We start from the raw sequence: 20,086 nt of genomic DNA on the forward strand, positions 1-20,086 counted from the left end.
ATAAAATTTCCTAAAATAACAATAAAATTTACAAAACAATAAAAAATGACAGCAGCTTTGTTTTGAGATATTATCACAAGGACACAGCATACTAGATTTGATCTTCATATCCGGGAATGAGACTAAAAGATGCACAATCCCTAACCTTAGACGGGTTAGGACAAATCTATGGGAGTTATAAGTCACAGTCGTGAGATATGTCTGAAAACCTCTCCTTAAGTCCAAATCAAGGTAGGAAGCAACAGTTGTTAAGCTACTGGACTGATTCTCTCTGGCAGCATTCTTATGTGCCAGGAACCTCAATTTTATGTCTTTTTTAGGTATCAGTACAGCTGCTTCAGGGTTCAGACGAATGTTACAATCAAACAGAAGGTCAAACCAGTAGTAAATATATCTCAGCCATGGTATCCGAGACGAATAATCAAGTTTCATACAATCCTTGATGATTGTTCGTGTAAATACCGTCTCAGTTTTGGACCAAATAGAGCGCCAAAGTAACAATGGACGTAGAGCAGCTAGGTCCATGATAAAGTCAATACCGGCTTCCATATGGGTTAAAATATTGGGAACTGAGGAGGGGGCACATAGCAATTTCTTCAAAAATGTATTCTCATCATTCTGTAAACTATTAACAGGATGATGTCCCCATACTCCTGCCCCATATAAGGCAGATGAAATACACCTAGCTTTATAAATGGCCAGCATGTCTTTCGTTCTCCTTTGCCCTAATTTGGCCGCAAATCTAAAAATACTACTGGTATTTCTATTCATCTTTAACCTCACATTCTCATCCTCATTATTCCATTTCCCATCCCCAGAGAATGTTATCCCCAAATAACAGAAACTGTTGACCGGTTGTATCTTAACTTTATCGATAAAGAAGGAGGAATTAGATTTCACCCTCTTTCCACAGGTCATAACAAAAGTCTTAGTTTTATTAATTATCAGCTTCCTGTCTTTGGTGAATAACACAAATCTATCTATTAAGCGTTGGAGGCCATTCTGTGTTCGTGATAAAAGAACCGCATCATCAGCGTATAATAAAATAGGAGTAACGCTTCCATCAATCACAGGGGCGTCTGAAGGCAATTTACTTAAAATTGAATCAATTTCATTTATAAATAGTGAAAATAAAAACGGAGCCAGGACGCACCCCTGGCGAATACCTCTTGCAACTTTAAAAAAGGGCGTACATTCTCCCATAGGACCATAACGTACTTTACATGAAAGTCCGGAGTATAACCGAGCCAGAAAGTATACACACTCTTTAGGCGCACCTAGATCTAGCAGAGTGTCCCATAAGATGTTGTGATCTACAAGATCAAAGGCGCTGCTTAGGTCTGCGAAACAGAGGAACAGATTGCCATCCTTAGCAACAGTGTATTTATGTATAAGGAGGTCTAAATTAACACACTGCTCCAGCGTCCCCAGACCTTTCCTGAATCCGTATTGTGCCTTTGAAATGATCGAATTGTCGATGGCCCAAGTCTCAAGTCTTTTTAAAATTATTCTACTCATAATTTTTATAGATGCGTCTAATAGTGAAATGGGACGATAATTACTTGCCTCAGACCTGGATCCCTTCTTAAAAAGGGGAATGATTATTGACTGGCCCCAGGAAATTGGCATCTGTCCCTCCACTGTTGCATTAAATAACCTGGTTAGAATGGGGGCCCACAAATGAATCTCGGACTTATATAAATCCAGCGGGACCCCATCTGGGCCAGGAGCCTTGCCACCTTTGCTGTTGCTTAGACCCTCATAGACGTCATCCAGGCCAATAGTCAGGGGCAGTCTTGGCCAGGTAAACTCATTACCCTGATGGGAATCTAAAATTAACCTATCCGGGTTAAAAATATTTAAAAAATGATGCATCCATGTTTTACAATCAACGTGAGAAGTTATTTCAGGCACAGTGTCATTTTTTAAAAAAGGACTATTTATAGTGTTCCAGTATAATTTACTATCATTTGTTTCGGCCGCAAGACTGAGATTATTCCAGGCCTCCTCTTGGAGAGCTTTTTTCCTCTTAATGAGTGATATTTTATAGGCAGCACGACAATTTTTAATTGTTGTGCTGTTGCGAGGTTTGAAGCTCAACGCTTGTTTTAATGCATGGAGAGCCTGAGTACAGCTTGTATCAAACCAACCAGTCTTGATTTCTTTTTTCCCTTTATATGGTTTTGTAAGTAGATTGTCAATGGTTTCATTAATTGTACACAGGTGGTCGAGTACTACATGTGAATGTACCTCATCGCCAATGCAATAATTTACTTCCATGTTGCATTTGCTTAAAACCTCCTCCAGTAATTCGTGTGGGACGACCGTTGTCCATTTAATCCTAAACCCATTAGGTCTTACTGCCTCGATGTTATTAATACAATTGTTGGCATCCATGTTTTTGTAACCCCAACTATGCAGTGATAAAGAGATACTGTTGTGATCACTTAGAATTTGCTCGTTGACATGCAAGTTGGAGTATGCACAATCATTAGACAGTAAAATATGGTCAATATATGAGTTAGCTCCTCTACTAGTAAAAGTTGGACAGATTTCGTTATTACTATTTCTCGTACAACTTAACATATCCAAATCCAACTTGGCTAGCATCATATTTAGGGCGGTACCATACGCGCAATGTGGGAAATGTAAACAGTCGTTTTCCTCCGTATTACCAAATTCCCTTCTTAATCCACATAAATTACTCGAGGCAAAAGGACAAGGGCTTATATTAAAATCACCCACCCAAAGGACAATCGACTGATGGCCTGAAACTGCCTGAGTCCTCACAATTTCATTTTCTAGCTGAATCAGAATTTTACCTCTGTCAGCAGTGAATACATTATTGTAAAAATTTATCAGCAACAAATCCTTCCCTGTATCAAACTCTAGACATAATACCTGAGAATAGACATCCACTGAAACACAACTTTTAGTTTTACAGGAGTTTAGTTTGGTTGATATTAAAATCAAGAGACCACCTTTGGCTCTTCCAGCGGTCGAGCTCACTGCGTTCAAGCTATATGCTGAATATCCCTCAATAAAAATAGGTTCCTCGCACCAAGTCTCCTGAAGACATATTATATCGTACCCTTTGTTAATAAAATCCCTCCAAAAAGGGGAATCTAATTTCCTTTTCAAACCTGCAATATTCCACGTAACAACGCGGTAACCTGTATTGGAATCACAGTTTGACACTATATAATCATTTGCTCGTTCTACAAAGCAGGGTTCTGGAATTAAAAGGGAGTCTGCAACGGAGGGCAAGGTTGCAATCTTTGTCCGTTTAGTTCCTGAGCACACCATGACAGCATCCGCTTTATTGGTTTCAAATGGAGAGTGCGAAAAAGCAGTCGCCACTATATTGGACTGCTCACTGGTGGCCTGTTTATCGTTCGACTTCCTGATATTATTAAACAGTCAGTCGTTTTCCTCCAACGACGACAAGGCAGAATAACGGTTAAAAAGGCGGAGGGTGTAATCCCTCGGCCTATAGAATGGCTCATTTCCATATATATCCCCTCTGTTACAATGCATCGGGACTCTCGGTAGCAAGTTAGGAGGATAACCAACCCCCCCTCTAGTTAAACCAGCTGCATAGTGCTCATCCTGTTGATGCTGTGGTAATTGCTGGCAGTTCAAATAACTATAAAAATAACCCAAAGGTTTAGCAGAGACTGAATTAACTTGGTTGGGTAAGGAGGCGGCTTTTAGGAGGACAGTTGCCACATGCTGTGGGTATTTAAAATTAACTATAATACAGTCCCCTCTGGTGGTTTTCCTGCCTTCCCCTATCCAGCCAACTCTGCGAGTAGACAAAATATCTTTAGAAAATGCCAGCGGAAAACCACAGTATTTGTTGAGCCAGGCAAGGGACTTATTTTTTAACGAATCATGAGTTTCCTGCCTGGAATTAAGCATACTGGAGTCGACCTCAGGGACATTAATCAAAACCACTGCATAAGGTGCACACTGTGGTGGGAGATTAACGATATGATTTCTCTTGTGATTAATAAAACCAGCATCTCCATCAGCTACAGGTTTTTGTACGTTCTGTGTGCGCGCACATACAGGAAAAGATGTGCTTGATGATGGAACTAATGAGGAAGAGGAAGGTACTGCTGTTGCAGTGGGTGGTACATTTACAGACGGACTTAACTGCCTGCTGTCCCCCAAATTCGCAGAAACTCCCTTACTATAAATACTAGACGTAGGTCCCAAGGCACCATCCATTGAACTAAGAACCCCAGAGGCCGGAACGGCCAATTTGGTGTTTACCAAAGGTCGATTTTCATAAGAGGCCAAGAGACCCTTTAAACAGGCTACTTCTGCAGAGACTGAATTTAACTTTACCAGCAGGGGGCTAATTAAGGCCTCTAGTTTTGACTCGATGATAGATACCAAATATCCTATTGAGGCTGTATGAAGAAAAACCCCCTCAGCTTTATCATTGGTCCCCAGTATATCTTTTAACGAGTCAGATGCAGCCACCCTGCTCAGTTGGGTTGTACCCTGCTTTTTAGATTTGTAAGACACCGCCCTCTTCGCTGGGGCTTTCCTACATGCCCGCACTTTCCTCAGCAAGGGGGAAGGAGTTGGGGTGATTTTGGAACAAGATGCTGTGGTCTGTGAGGGGGTAGAATCATTTAAAAAGGTAGATTCATCAATGCTTTCAACATTAACCACATCAGGGGGTACATCGACCATTAATTCTACAGTCTCAATGTCAGTATTACCCCTACAACTTTCTAAAGTAGATGTTTCAGTATTAAGTGCTAATGTATCCGCTGACGGTACTTCTAAGCTTGATCTGCCCAGTGAGAGTCTCCGTTCTTTGTTGATCTTATTGACAACTTTTACCATATAATTATCCATGGTCCTCTTTTCTCCTGTACCTGACTGGTTGGTAGACTTGGACTTCGGCATCATTACATTAAGTCCAATAGCCTGTAACACAGGTAAACGTGTAGAACAATACACTTACAGGTCCGTGGAGTCTGTAGATGATCAAGGGTCCGTGGCCCTGCCCTGCCTCTTCCTGCCCCGGACGGCCACAGACGGCCCGCCCTCTGCCCGGGCTCAGCCCGGCGTCGCCCGCGCGCGTCCCGCGACGCGGAGGCTGCGTCGCTCTTTTGAGCGCCTCGTGGCGCGAACGGGACGTCCGCGGGTCTGGTGGCGCTTGGGCTGCTGGGAAATGTAGTTTTCCTGTTCTTTTCCCCACTCTGCGGCCGCTGATGTAGGTGGCGGCGGCGAGGGACTACAGGACAGGACAGCAGAGGTATGTCTCCAGCAGGACGCTCCTCGGAAGGGTGAAATGCACAAAGGGACCCGCTCCACCGAGGCTGCGTCGCTCTTTTGAGCGCCTCGTGGCGCGAACGGGACGTCCGCGGGTCTGGTGGCGCTTGGGCTGCTGGGAAATGTAGTTTTCCTGTTCTTTTCCCCACTCTGCGGCCGCTGATGTAGGTGGCGGCGGCGAGGGACTACAGGACAGGACAGCAGAGGTATGTCTCCAGCAGGACGCTCCTCGGAAGGGTGAAATGCACAAAGGGACCCGCTCCACCGAGGCTGCGTCGCTCTTTTGAGCGCCTCGTGGCGCGAACGGGACGTCCGCGGGTCTGGTGGCGCTTGGGCTGCTGGGAAATGTAGTTTTCCTGTTCTTTTCCCCACTCTGCGGCCGCTGATGTAGGTGGCGGCGGCGAGGGACTACAGGACAGGACAGCAGAGGTATGTCTCCAGCAGGACGCTCCTCGGAAGGGTGAAATGCACAAAGGGACCCGCTCCACCGAGGCTGCGTCGCTCTTTTGAGCGCCTCGTGGCGCGAACGGGACGTCCGCGGGTCTGGTGGCGCTTGGGCTGCTGGGAAATGTAGTTTTCCTGTTCTTTTCCCCACTCTGCGGCCGCTGATGTAGGTGGCGGCGGCGAGGGACTACAGGACAGGACAGCAGAGGTATGTCTCCAGCAGGACGCTCCTCGGAAGGGTGAAATGCACAAAGGGACCCGCTCCACCGAGGCTGCGTCGCTCTTTTGAGCGCCTCGTGGCGCGAACGGGACGTCCGCGGGTCTGGTGGCGCTTGGGCTGCTGGGAAATGTAGTTTTCCTGTTCTTTTCCCCACTCTGCGGCCGCTGATGTAGGTGGCGGCGGCGAGGGACTACAGGACAGGACAGCAGAGGTATGTCTCCAGCAGGACGCTCCTCGGAAGGGTGAAATGCACAAAGGGACCCGCTCCACCGAGGCTGCGTCGCTCTTTTGAGTGCCTCGTGGCGCGAACGGGACGTCCGCGGGTCTGGTGGCGCTTGGGCTGCTGGGAAATGTAGTTTTCCTGTTCTTTTCCCCACTCTGCGGCCGCTGATGTAGGTGGCGGCGGCGAGGGACTACAGGACAGGACAGCAGAGGTATGTCTCCAGCAGGACGCTCCTCGGAAGGGTGAAATGCACAAAGGGACCCCTGCAGCACGCAAAGCGGTGTCGTGTAACACACTGGTGGCGGTTCTGCGGATTCTCGTCCAGCCTTCATACAACCTTCCGCTAGCCATCACACTCCATGCTGCAGGAATGGACTTTGCCGAGTGGTGCAAGGGGGGTGCACTAAATAAAGAAGAAGGGAGGAAGGCAGGCAGGGCGATATCCTGGTATGCATTCATAACATACTCAGATTTGTCAAGTTAGAATAGTGAAGTGTGACTGGATTGTGACTTTCTGCTCTCAAAAGACTCTGTCGGTTTTGTGTTATGCAGCTTCTACTGAAGACCTTGGAACCTCACATTTTGCATTGTTTCGGCTTTCTTTCCAAGCATGTTTCATCAGTCAGAGGCTCACTGCCCGCATCTCTGAAGGGGAATAACAAAAACAGGTCAATGTTGCCTCAGTTGTTTGATAGGATAGCAAGCACAAAAATGTTGTTGTACAAAGAATATAGAGTACCAACATACTGTGATAGTAAGCATATATTGGTATGTGTAGATTTACTATTCCTACCTCCACATCTATGTATTTTGACAATTCAAAAATATAATTAAGGTACATGTATGTGGAGTTAGGCTTCGCAAAATTATTCTCACTTATTTATAATAACCTTCAAAATGTAATGGTTGTCGAAACTGGGGTCACTTGATTTTTGTGCAGTGATATTCTGGTAGCGGCCTGTTGCCTCTAAAGATGGCTTTCCGCCAGCCATCTTGCTTGCTGCGCCCGCTTGTGTAATGGGCCATTTGATCCACACTGTTCTCTCGCAGCCGGGCAGAACCCGATGTGTGACAAGAGAGGAAACGCAAGCCTCTTGCGTCAGCTAGCGTAACAGGCCAGCAGAAACTCCCATCTTCCCTCTGAGTCTGTCCACCTCTAAATACAGGTCATTTTCTTCATCTGTTTTACGTGAATTTCTATTTTATTGTATTGATTTTTTGTCTTGTTTTTTTCCCCATTCACAGATCAATTTCTTCATATTTGTCCGGATTATCGAAATCCTGGTGTCCAAACTGCGCGCACATCAAATGAGGTACACGGATTACAAGTTCAGGTGAGCTGGCTTGGGCGTGAGGAGTGACAGGACAGGCTGCCCTATCCAAGGAACTGCCAAGCGCCTGCCATTGGACTCCTCACCAAAAGGCAGCAAGCAGGGGAGCAGAAGTCGAGGGCTCCAGGGAGGACAAACAGGTCGGGTGGGAATAGTAGTTTTGCCATGTGAATCTTAGTCAAAAGCTCTGCGTGCTTCCGCCATCAAGTACAGAGAATGGTATCTTCTCTTCCTCAAACTTTAAAATGTAGACGTCAACCACAGTATGTCTCAAATGACCCACTGTGACATGGACCCAAAGCCCAGATGGCATCTTCGGATTTGTTTTGTTGTAACTGTTACCTGCGCCCAGCCACACACAGTGTTGTCATCAATGATGTCCTTTCAGATGTCATCTTTCATTTTATCAATGATGTCTTAGAACATGTCATGTAATATGTAATATGTGAGGTCATAAGCAATGCATGACGAAGGCATGAGTTATAGTTACTTGAAATAACTATAACTGGTGAATTTCAGTTTTTTTTTTCTAGATTAAAAAGTTACATTTAAATTGATATTTTCACCTAACTATACTGTCACTTTAACTTTTGGATTTTCAGTGGATTTCAGAGTTTTTTTAAAATGTAAAGTAAGATATTATTGCCATACTTAACTAAAATGCCACAATGCCACTTTAACCTCTTTTTTTCAGTGAATTTCATGGGTTTTTCAACATAAAGAAATATTTTATTGTCATAAGTCACTATGCCAGCCCCCTGCTGCGTACAGTCTTCGGCTTTTTTAACCTTCAGCCGTGCATAGCATTGAAATGGACACAGGGCCTGGCCACTTTTGGCCATGCGTTTTATGGGTTTGGCCACTTTGCCAACTGCCCATATGCGGCCAACCTACCACAGACAATCATGCATCCTCTTATTTGAAATGGTTTTCCATCCCACTGGATTCCTGCGACACCCAGCATGGCCAAAGTGCTTCAGTGGGACTCTCTAGAAAGTCCTGCCGGCTCCCACAAGAGTCCTACAGGATCGTGGCAACCAAAAAAAACCCCAGAAATTTTAATTTGGCCCCGTGATTCCTCCTGCACGAGTTCCAGGGGGTCAGGGTACCTTCACCCTACCCCCTTTTACCTTCTTTTTTAATGTTATGGACCTGTAGACCGAGTCCCCGTATCCTGTAAAATGGCAAAAACAACATTTCTTCCCATTTTGCAGCCAGCCAATCAGAGTGTGACCTCCAGCGGGACCAACTGCATCATTACGCTTTTGTGAGAGCAAGAAGACTGATGGTAAAAGAAGCCCTCTTGGTCAATCAGGTTGTGCTATTATTTAAAGTTGCATGTCTGGGGGACTCCCACAAGAGTCTTTCGAACCCAACCATCCAGATAGACATACATTTGGAACCTTAATTTCTCAAAAACAACTGTGCTGTAGCGCTGTTCAGAAAGCCCTATGGAAACTGCACGGGGAAATTGCATTTTGAGACTCCCAACCCCCCTTTTTTCTCAGTTCCTGCTTGACGGATCATCTCACAATGTTTGGGGAAGGTAGCTGAGATGTAGTCTCCCGCCTGGAGTACCCACAACAGAGACATAAAGAGGTGTGAACTCGCTATACTTGAATATCAACTGTCACACAGATACTGATAAGGAAAAGAGACAAAAGACGGGTTCATCTAAAGGACTCATCTCACCCTGAGAAATAGATTGAAGTCTCATTCTTGACCCCTCCCCCATCTACCAAGTGTCTGTGCTACAGGAGCACTTACCAGTAGCCCCTTTCAGCAAAAAGACCTAGCTGAATTTCTGTAAGAGCCATGTCTCATCGGTCCCCACTTTGGTGTCTGGATCTCCTCCCACTTGCTTTAGGAATGTCAGCAATACACTTCCACTGTCTGGGAAAACAACTTTGCCCGTCTTGTGCACATGGACAGGCCTAGGCTTCCAAATGGAACCCACAGACCTCCATTAGTCTGCTTCGTTTATACATACAGTGAATTATATCAAAAATGATTTTTAATGTCTTGTCAAACACACTCTGGCCAGTGTGTGTATGACAAGACAGGCCACTCCTAGTGAGTCGCTTGAAATATACTATGGTTAATAACCAGCATTTAAGATTTGAGGAAAACAAGATACCATTTGGAGTTACAATGCTATTTGGAGGAATCATGCACATTATGTGAATCTATAATTATTACATGCTTCGACGCTCCTGTTACTGGTAAGTAATGCTTTTCGTTCTGCTTACTGTCTTCACCACAGACTATATGGAAGGGAAGACTGAGGGGTATTTAGGCCAAAGGCAAAGGATAATATAGAATCTTCTGAGCCGCCACAAAGAGTAGATCTACCAAGGCAACAATGTTTGGAAATAGTATCAGGATCCTGTTGTTTCATGTGAAGCACCTTGAGCTAAGAGAGTTGCAGTTGTGCAGAACATGGGTTTCCATTGGAATTCTCAAGGGCATATTATCAAGCCCATTATCGCCGCTTTAGCGGCAGTTTTCTGCCGCTAAAGCAGCGATAATTTTAACGCCGTTTCTTGATAATATGACCCAACATTTTGTAAAGGAATTATGGATGAAGAAAGAACGACCATGGAGCAGAGGGTGTCTAAGAAACCATGAAGAGCCTGCGCAATGAGGCAAATAGCACTGTATCCAGCTTCTTCTATTCTTAGGAGCAAAGCACCCTAGTCACTCATAACCATTCTTGACACAGTGAAAAGGGTTGATGTCAAAGAGAGGGTAGGGTTGTTGTTTTCCAGATAATAGGTTCTTCCTTCTTCCCATCATGTGACCGGTTGTGAGGCACAGTGTGATAGCCTGCAGGAGGCAGATCTGGAATGAGGGCACAGCTGTCAGGGGCAAGCGGAGATTCCACCAGAGAAAGGAAGTTCAGATCCTCTTAAACCAGGAAATCTGCAACTTCTTCAAAAGGTTATTCCGATGATCCGGTGTTTGGAAGCTCACATCTGAGAGGAGAAAAGAACTGACTGCTGAGCTTGCTACTGATGTAGATGTAGAATGGGTGACAAAGGTTGTGAGGTAGAACAAGGAGAGATCTGAGTGGTGATTTAGACATCTCTGACGTTAAACTCTAGGTTTGATCTTGAGCTGGGAAGAGAACCTCGCGGATAATATCTACAGGATAAAGAAGCAGAAGTAAAATGTGAAGCAGGTGCCGGTATCCCCAACCGGGAGTGCAGGTAGTGGCCTGTGTGCAGAGCTCGATTCTGAGAGGTCTTTTTTTATCCCATGCCATCTTGCTTGCAGTTCTGTCCACTGAGAGCTGGTTCTGTGTTTACCTTCCTTATGCTCTGCCTAGCAGACTGCATGTGTATTTACGTCAGCAGTTTTGTTCTGTCCTCTCTGGTCTAATTATTTTCCCTGACTTCTCGTCTTGTACTGTTTGTAGCACAAATTCCACCCTCTGAGATCTGCTTTTTTTGTTGGGACCTGGTTTCGTCTCCAGGGAGCTATTCCTGTGAGCTCTGCTTATCTCTGCTTTAAGGCCTCGGTCTGATCTCTCCCCTTAGATGAGTTCTGTTCCCTGAGATGAATTATTTTCTGTGGACTCTGGTTCTGCCCTCTGATGCCTCCTTGGATCCTCTGGTGCCTGCTTTTGTCCACTAAAGACTGATTCTGTCCATGCCTCTTGGAGTCTAGTCATGTTGCACATTCTAGTTATGTCCATGCACCTCGATCTGTTCCATGAGGCCCAGTTCAGTTTCTTCTGGTCTGGTTCTGTTTCCTGATTTTTGGGTCTGTCCCCTGATGTCGAGTTATGTCCCATGAGTCTGGCTCTGCGTTATTTATGTCCAAGCCTTGCTCTGCCCCCTGGTGCTTGAGAATGTCCTATAAAGACGTGTACTGTGCCCTGATGCCTGGTCCTGTCCCCTGTAGTCTGGCACAGCTCCTCGGACCGGCTCATTAACCAGGGTCCTTTTGCTTTGAAGTCAAATTCTGTTCTGACTCATGAATCTACTTCTGCCATTTTAACTCTTAGTGTATTTTGCAGGTTGGCAAAGTCCACTCTTACCCTCATCCCTCTGCTGGGGATCAATGAGGTGGTGTTTGCTTTCATCACGGATGAATATGCCCATGGGACCCTGCGTTATGTGAAGCTGTTCTTTGACCTCTTCCTGAGCTCTTTCCAGGTGAGAAGAACAACTTCCCTTCCTCCCCACCTTTGTGATTGCCCAGCATGCTATCCTCTTTACAATATCTGCTACTGGACATGTGAAACTGGGGATATCTGTTACTGGAGATCTGAAACTGGGGATATCTGTTACTGGGCAAGTGAAACTGACAGTAGCTGCTTACTGGGCATGTGAAACTGGGGATATCTGTTACTGGAGATCTGAAACTGGGGATATCTGTTACTAGGGATCTGAAACTGGGGATATCTGTTACTTGGCATGTGAAACTGACAGTAGCTGCTTACTGGGCATGTGAAACTGGGGATATCTGTTACTGGAGATCTGAAACTGGGGATATCTGTTACTGGGGATCTGAAACTGGGGATATCTGTTACTTGGCATGTGAAACTGACAGTAACTGCTTACTGGGCTTGTGAAACTGGGGATATCTGTTACTGGGGATCTGAAACTGGGGATATCTGTTACTTGGCATGTGAAACTGACAGTAGCTGCTTACTGGGCTTGTGAAACTGGGGATATCTGTTACTGGAGATCTGAAACTGGGGATATCTGTTACTGGGGATCTGAAACTGGGGATATCTGTTGCTTGGTATGTGAAACTGACAGTAGCTGCTTACTGGGCTTGTGAAACTGGGGATATCTGTTACTGGGGATCTGAAACTGGGGATATCTGTTACTTGGCATGTGAAACTGACAGTAGCTGCTTACTGGGCTTGTGAAACTGGGGATATCTGTTACTGGAGATCTGAAACTGGGGATATCTGTTACTGGGGATCTGAAACTGGGGATATCTGTTACTTGGCATGTGAAACTGACAGTAGCTGCTTACTGGGAATGTAACACAGGGGATATCTGTCACTGGGCTTATGAAACTAACATTAACTGCTTACTGGGCATGTGAAACTGTCAATGGCTGCTCTACTTTTCAAAGTCTATTTTGTGTGGATATTTAGCCGCTGGTCAGCCATACAAATTTGTCTTAATATTCTGCTATACGTTGCTATCCTGTTGTGCCTTAAAAGATGGTAATTGTCACTCATTTTCCCCAAAACGTTGTTTGATGAAGTTTGCCAGCTTTGATTTACTTTGTAAGACTTTGCTTGCGCGAGGGTGTGGGTTTCTCTCATAAAAGCTTTTTGAGAGAGGATTCTCCCATCGAAAGTGGTCTGCAGTCATTCTGCTGTGAGTTTCACTGTCTCATGTCACCTGTGCTTATTTGGGAGAATGAGACCAGAGAAGGGAGAGAGGTGAGAAAAAAGAGGTGAGAAACAGAAAAGTGGAACATGGATGAGAGTCAAGAGAGGAGAAGATTGAGGAGACTGGGGGTGGCTCACATATCAGGCTATTCTGCTGCTGCCCCGCCTCCTTTCACCTGTTGCTCTGAAGATGTGTGGTCTTTGGAGTGCAACTACAGACCTTCGGAGTGACGAGGAAAAATACAAACTCTGCATATCTCCTGGGGGAGGCAGTCAGCACACATACACAGTTACAGTTTTAATGAGGCCTAATGTTCTGCTAGAGAGAGGTGTGGAGTAAAACTAGAGCCTACTGCCCTCCAACAGAGCCCTGATATCAGGGCGCAGAAATCAGTGACACGCTATGCATCACACCTACAGTGCGAATGACAGTGCAGGGTCAAATCACACCCTGCACTATCAATAACCCTGTATGTGAACTGCATGGCTCGCCATGTCAGGCTCAACAAGTGGTGGCAATGAGCATCACAAGTGAGAGGCGGGGAAGGGTTCTGGCTGTGAGGCGTGCCATTGGCCGATTCTTGGTATAATACTGGTCTGAGCTCTGGCACAGTGGTCATAATTCTTGGCATATTGTAACCTCCGTGGCAATGCAAGATCCTCTTGTAAGGTGCTTGCCCTGAAATAATGGTGGTAATTCTTGACATGTTGTAGCTATCAATAGAATGTTGAACCTTGTGCATACTTAAGACATCCATCTCGTAATTATGCATTCCCCTGGCATAACGCTAATGGTGATACATTTTGGTCTATTGTAGACATTCTTAACATGAAGATGTCCGCTTTAATGCTGACCCTGGCATGATGGTGGTAGTTCCTGACACATCCTAGGCATCCATGGTATGATGGTACCCGTCATGTGCATGCATTTTACTGACCCTGGCAAAATAATGGTAATTACTGGCATATTATGGGCATCCATGACATGATGGTACCTACCTCTGGTATAACTCTTGTCGGAGAACAATAGTGGTAAGTCTTGATAAATTGTGGTTATCCGTGGTATAGAGCAGATCCGGGACCTCAAAAATATGGTTGACCTTACGTTCAATATTGATGAGGAGGAAATGACAGAAAGTGAAATACTTAATTAACTTTCACTAGAGACGGATCGACACATCTCTAGCAAACTGAAGAGAAAATCAAAGTATTTTTCCACATTATCACCAGGGAACAAGAATGACCTTTTCTCTGATGCTGTAAATTGTGAAATTGAAAAGGTAATTGAACAAGACAATCAAAGAGAGAAAATCTAACACTAAAAGAATGGAATGCCATCAAACAACTGATGGACAATGATCAGCTAATAATTAAACTTGCTGATAAAGGGGGAAATATAGTTCTACAGAACAGAAAGGATGACATAACAGAAGCATATAGACAATTAAATGATAAGACCAAATGTGCTACATTATCATCTAACTTCATATATCAAATGAAAATGGAGTTTACAAAACATTTGAAACAATGGCATGGCAGAAATCTCATCAGTTTTGATGAATATAAATTTTTGATGAACGAAAATCCAACAGTACCAACAATATATTTCTTACCGAAAATTCACAAAACTCTTACAAACCCTCCAGGAAGACCTATCGTCTCTTCCTGTGACTCCCTTTATAAGAACTTTTCAACGTATGTAGAAACACCTTTTGCACCAACAGCACAACGACTAAGCTCGTATATAAGGGACACTGGTGATTTTTTGTGAATATTAACTGGCACCCTTTGGAATGAGAACTATATAATGGTAACCATTGATGTAATATCTCTTTATACATCAATTGAACACCAACTAGGACTACAAGTGTGTGCCTATTTTTTAAAACAAAGAAAGTTCACTGAACTACAGCATTCTGAAATGCTATTGAAGATGATTGAGATATGCCTGACTAATAATGTTTTTTTATTCAGCCCTGATTTTTTCCATCAAAAATGCGGGACCGCGATGGGCATTTCCTTTTCACCCAACTATGCCAACATCACAATGGGTTGGTGGGAAAAGGAAATAGCCTGGGGAACTAACAACCACGAAGACTTGGACAACATAATCTTGTGGGTCAGATATATTGACAACCTATTCCTCATATGGAACGGGGATGAGAACAGCTTCCAACATTATTTTGATAAATTGAAACAGAATGAAATTGGACTTTCGTTCACATGTGTGACTAGTAAATCAAACATCAACTTTCTGGACACACAGATTTACATGGATCAAGGCATCATCCACTCCACCCTACACAGAAAAGAAACACCCACCAAGAGTATACTTCAGGGGGATAGTTTCCATCCCACCTAATTAATAAAGAGCATCCCGTATGGGGAGCTAATACGAATGAAAAGAAATTGCTCTAAAGATGCAGATGCGGAAAAGAAATTCAATGAGACTCTAACAAGAATGCAGAGTAGAGGATATAAACAGAAATATCTGACGTCATGCCTTAAGAAAGTTAGTACCAAATCAGGGGCGGAACTACTAATTCCAAAGAAAGAACTGCGACTTCAGGAAATGCAACACAGGGAGCAACAAATGCCGAGACTAAGCATTACCTACAGTAAAAAGAGCAAGAAAATCATAAGTGCAGTGCAAAAACATTGGCATCTGGTAGAAAATGACCCAGACATTGGTGAATTATTGGGCAAAAGGCCACTAGGCTAGTCACCTATAGAAAAACCAAATCACTGAAGGATCAACTGGTAAAAACCAACTTGCAAGATCCTAAATCAACAACAAATTTGCTATTGGGAGCAAGAAAGGGATTTGTAAAATGCAACGTGTGCAAACCATGCAATATAGGTATGAATAAAGATCATTTTGTTGACAAGGCTGGAAGAACAATTCAAATCAAGCAGCATATCACATGCAAAACAACATATGTAATGTATATGATACAATGCAACTGTGGCCTCTAGTACATAGGCAGCACAACATGCATGTTACACAAATGTATACTAGAACACATACGAGCAATTCAATGAGACTCTAACAAGAATGCAGAGTAGAGGATATAAACAGAAATATCTGACGTCATGCCTTAAGAAAGTTAGTACCAAATCAGGGGCGGAACTACTAATTCCAAAGAAAGAACTGCGACTTCAGGAAATGCAACACAGGGAGCAACAAATGCCGAGACTAAGCATTACCTACAGTAAAAAGAGCAAGAAAATCATAAGTGCAGTGCAAAAACATTGGCATCTGGTAGAAAATGACCCAGACATTGGTGAATTATTGGGCAAAAGGCCACTAGGCTAGTCACCTATAGAAAAACCAAATCACTGAAGGATCAACTGGTAAAAACCAACTTGCAAGATCCTAAATCAACAACAAATTTGCTATTGGGAGCAAGAAAGGGATTTGTAAAATGCAACGTGTGCAAACCATGCAATATAGGTATGAATAAAGATCATTTTGTTGACAAGGCTGGAAGAACAATTCAAATCAAGCAGCATATCACATGCAAAACAACATATGTAATGTATATGATACAATGCAACTGTGGCCTCTAGTACATAGGCAGCACAACATGCATGTTACACAAATGTATACTAGAACACATACGAGCAGTCAAAAATAGAGACTATGCTACAGCCAAACATCTGCTACAATTCCAAAAAGGTGATTGGAACATGATGAGATTTTTCGGTCTTGATACAATAAGACATAATGAATGAGGTGGAGACAGAACCAAAAAATTAAGACAATTGGAATCCCGTTAGATAACACGTCTCAGAACAAAGACACCGGTGGGGTTCAACAACGACGAGGAACTTTATATACATATATAGAACCCCTGTATATCTATTAAATCATTAAGAATGGAATTTAACTGATAAGTTATAAAGGATGAATTGAGAGACTGCAGCAAGGGTACTATACCGAGAAATATGTAAACACACTTGCATCATATAATGTGCATCATGATACTAATCAGCAAAAAGTACTAGACCTCAGAATCTATGGACCACCATGTGAAGTAATATAGGCATGTATATGATGCAATAGATGATTTGCAAATATTCGCCTTTTACTTGGTACTATACCTCGTGACTGAATTAGACAAATCTGAGAGATTTACTTGTATCCTGATCAACGAGAGACATACGATTTGTTAATAATGTAACCATTGTAACTTGGGAATTCCGTGAAAATCTGTAAATACTGCAACCCCCATGATGCTTCATTATAAGCAGTTGATGGAGAGTATAGATTCTGAAAGTAAAGAGGGACTCACCTACTGTTAGAAAGACCCTGTGAGGTCGAAACGTGTTGGTGGAGTAGTGGTGGTCTCTGTTAAATTTGCACTATAAGTCTACCGAGCGCGACGTTTTTCTTAAAATATATATATATTTATATACACATATATATGTGTGTATTTATATATATTTTTTTATTTATATACACATATATATGTGTGTGTGTGTGTGTGTATATATATATATATATACACATATGTATATATAGATATATGTATATATATATATACAGTTTTCAAGAAAAGGACTCCAAGACAGGCACTCAGGGGGTGTTAAGTGCAGATTTATTTACCATGCTGAAGTAAACAGATGCGTTTGGAAAAAAAACTTGAACACAGCATTTGCCGAAATGCGGTTGTTTACTGCACTGTGGTGAATAAATTGGCATTTAACACCCTGTGAATGCCCTTCTTGCAGGCACAGCCAGTACAGGTAAAAGCAGTCGGTGGGCGGGCGGGTTAGAATGCGGCAGACGATGGGATAGGGAAAAGAAAAGAAAAAAAACACTTACCTTGCACTCGCCACTTTGTCAACTCGGCGATGCGGCGAGTGCTTGCCGCATCGCCTCTGTACCTGCCGTGCTTCCCTTCTTGGAGCCTTTTCCTTGAAATTTGCATTTTTGGTGAGGTCCACTCTCACATACGGAGGCAACCACCCATTAAGGATATATTTATTTACAATATATACAGCTGAAAGTTGCGTGCTGATCTCTACTGCTGTCTCAGACCTTATTCTGTTAGATTAGTGTAACCTGTCTGCTGTTCTAACCTGGAAAGTCTCTGTAACCTCAGCAATAGCACTACCACATGCGCCTGTCAAAACTGTGCAGCTCCACTGTCTAGTGGGTGAGTTCGGACAATTTGTGTGTTTGTTTTACCTATTTCTACCACGCCCCTTCCAAGGTGATTGTCAGCCATAACATATGATTGACAATCTACCTGTAAGAATTAGGAGGGAAAAAATTAAGGAAGGGAAATGTTGTAGTGTATGTAATGGAAAATAACTGATCTGAAATTACATTTTCCGAACTTCCTGCATTGCCTATGTCCTTCTATACATTTACTTAAGGAAAATGTGCTGAAAATGCCATATTTGCCTTCATTTTCTCAACATTTTCTTAGGCAGGCGAAACTTCAACACTCCTGGGTTGTCACATCATGAATGTACTGAAACATTACCTGGATTTCCTTTCAGATTGTCTGACTTTTAGCAATTTTATGTGAAAGTTTTGCTCTAACGTGCGCTTTGGTGGTTTTTTAAAAATAATTTATTTGTGAGAGACCCATCCCCAAACCTCCTGTTATGAGTGTTTTGAAATTGATCGCTTCACTTCCTTGGTACAATTTGAAGTTGGTATTTACTTAAGAAAGATTACCAGCGGCTACTGGGCGAGATGAGGTGGAGGTAGGTAGGGCTGAGGAGGAAAGGAGCAGGAAGGAAGGATGAAGTGTGGGCAATAGGATGTGGTGTGATGGGATACTCTGTGGGGGAGGGGCAAGAAAGGGAAGAGGAGATGGGTAATTAGAGTAGAGATAAAAGGTAAGGAAAAGAGAAAGAGTTGGAAGAGCAGTAGGAGGGATATATATGATAGCAAGGAGGGAGAAAAGGATTAGACGTGAGTGAAGCAGTGAAGAAAAGATGTAATGAGACGGTGAAGAGAGGAGGGCGGGACATGGAAGTTGTGCGAGAGAGAAGTCAGTTATATGGGGCAGATTATAAGTAAGAGATGTGAAGAGAAATGGAGAAAGGAAGATGCGGAAAGTGAAGGTTCAGGGGAAAGAAGATAGAATGGAAATGGACAATAGAAAGAAGGAAAGCAGAAAAGGAGGTGAACAGTGTACATTATGCTGTGCTTTTATGGAGCATGAAAGTACAGCAAGCCCCTTGTGCTTAGGCACAAAGTCCATCCGGGACTAGCAAATGTCGACCAAACCAATGGTGAAACAGGGCATCTGCCATTTTGCCACCTTTCTTCTAGCCTGCCATTTTGGACATCTTTGGTCAGGCTTGGAAGACAAATCCTTATGGAGCGCTAACTCGTTTATTTCCACTACCACCTGCTTCCAGAATTACCCATTTTTCATGTGTTTGCGGTTGATAAATCTGGTTTTAGTTTTGCCTAGACTTGGTCTAGTCTGCGTGATAGGGTCTGCTAATAGCTTGGGTTTGAGGAAGTCCATTTTGCGATGAGCGCTCTAGTCCTTCAGGAGTTAGTTGGGGGTGGTGGGAGGTAACCACACTGGCACAGGGGCTTGTGTGTAGTGGGCTGGCAATCTACAACTGGTAAGTTCAGGACAGAATGAGTGACTGGAAGGGGTAGTCTGGCATGCGCATGTTTATGTGACATCTATCCTCGTCATCAGTCTCTCTTCCCCACCTGCATGGAGCAGATGAAGGCCTCACTCTGAGAACAAGGGCAATCACCACAAATACCAGTACCCAATCTGGGGGGAGTGCAGGGCTCTCACATTTACAGTACAGCGGGTGCTAACCTGTGACACCAGCCTGGCCGCGTTTCAGCACACATTGCAGCACTGCATTTGTGGTAAACTGCACCGACGTCCGACAACTACTGTGTAGGACAGCACGTCAGTCCTAGCTGTTTCCTGTGACGTACCTCAATTGTGTGAAACAATGGCAGAACTTCTTCATGTGAAGATGGCATAGAGTTCCGTATATAAGCTATGGACTGCATTAACCATCTCTTCTTCCTCCCTGACTGTCTTCTTTCTCTCATTACAGGGGATGCTGGTCGCCATCTTGTATTGCTTCGTCAACAAGGAGGTGAGCTTAGATCTGGGTCTTCTGTTGTTCTCTCGCCTTGAGTCTGTCGCCACTTATCAGGGCGGGGTATCGATATATAAGGGTGTATCGTGGGAAAGGAAAGGGTGTCATGT

At 43.7% G+C, this 20,086-nt stretch overlaps 1 protein-coding gene across 5 annotated transcripts in view; it reads left to right on the top strand.

The window, feature by feature from the left end:
* GCGR (glucagon receptor) overlaps positions 1-20,086 on the top strand; it is a 482,251-nt gene that overhangs the window by 449,707 nt on the left and 12,458 nt on the right. For 3 of the 5 annotated variants that reach the window (XM_085617519.1, XM_085617523.1, XM_085617520.1), the window contains exons 11-13: positions 7,428-7,516; positions 11,535-11,673; positions 19,932-19,973. In XM_085617519.1, the coding sequence (XP_085473645.1) occupies positions 7,428-7,516; positions 11,535-11,673; positions 19,932-19,973 (270 nt within the window). The remainder of the gene's footprint in view (positions 1-7,427; positions 7,517-11,534; positions 11,674-19,931; positions 19,974-20,086) is intronic. The other 2 variants (XM_085617521.1, XM_085617522.1) reach the window with 1 other exon arrangement.

The sequence above is a fragment of the Triturus cristatus genome, chromosome 7 (genome assembly GCF_964204655.1).
Source record: "Triturus cristatus chromosome 7, aTriCri1.1, whole genome shotgun sequence".
Classification (NCBI taxonomy): domain Eukaryota; kingdom Metazoa; phylum Chordata; class Amphibia; order Caudata; family Salamandridae; genus Triturus; species Triturus cristatus.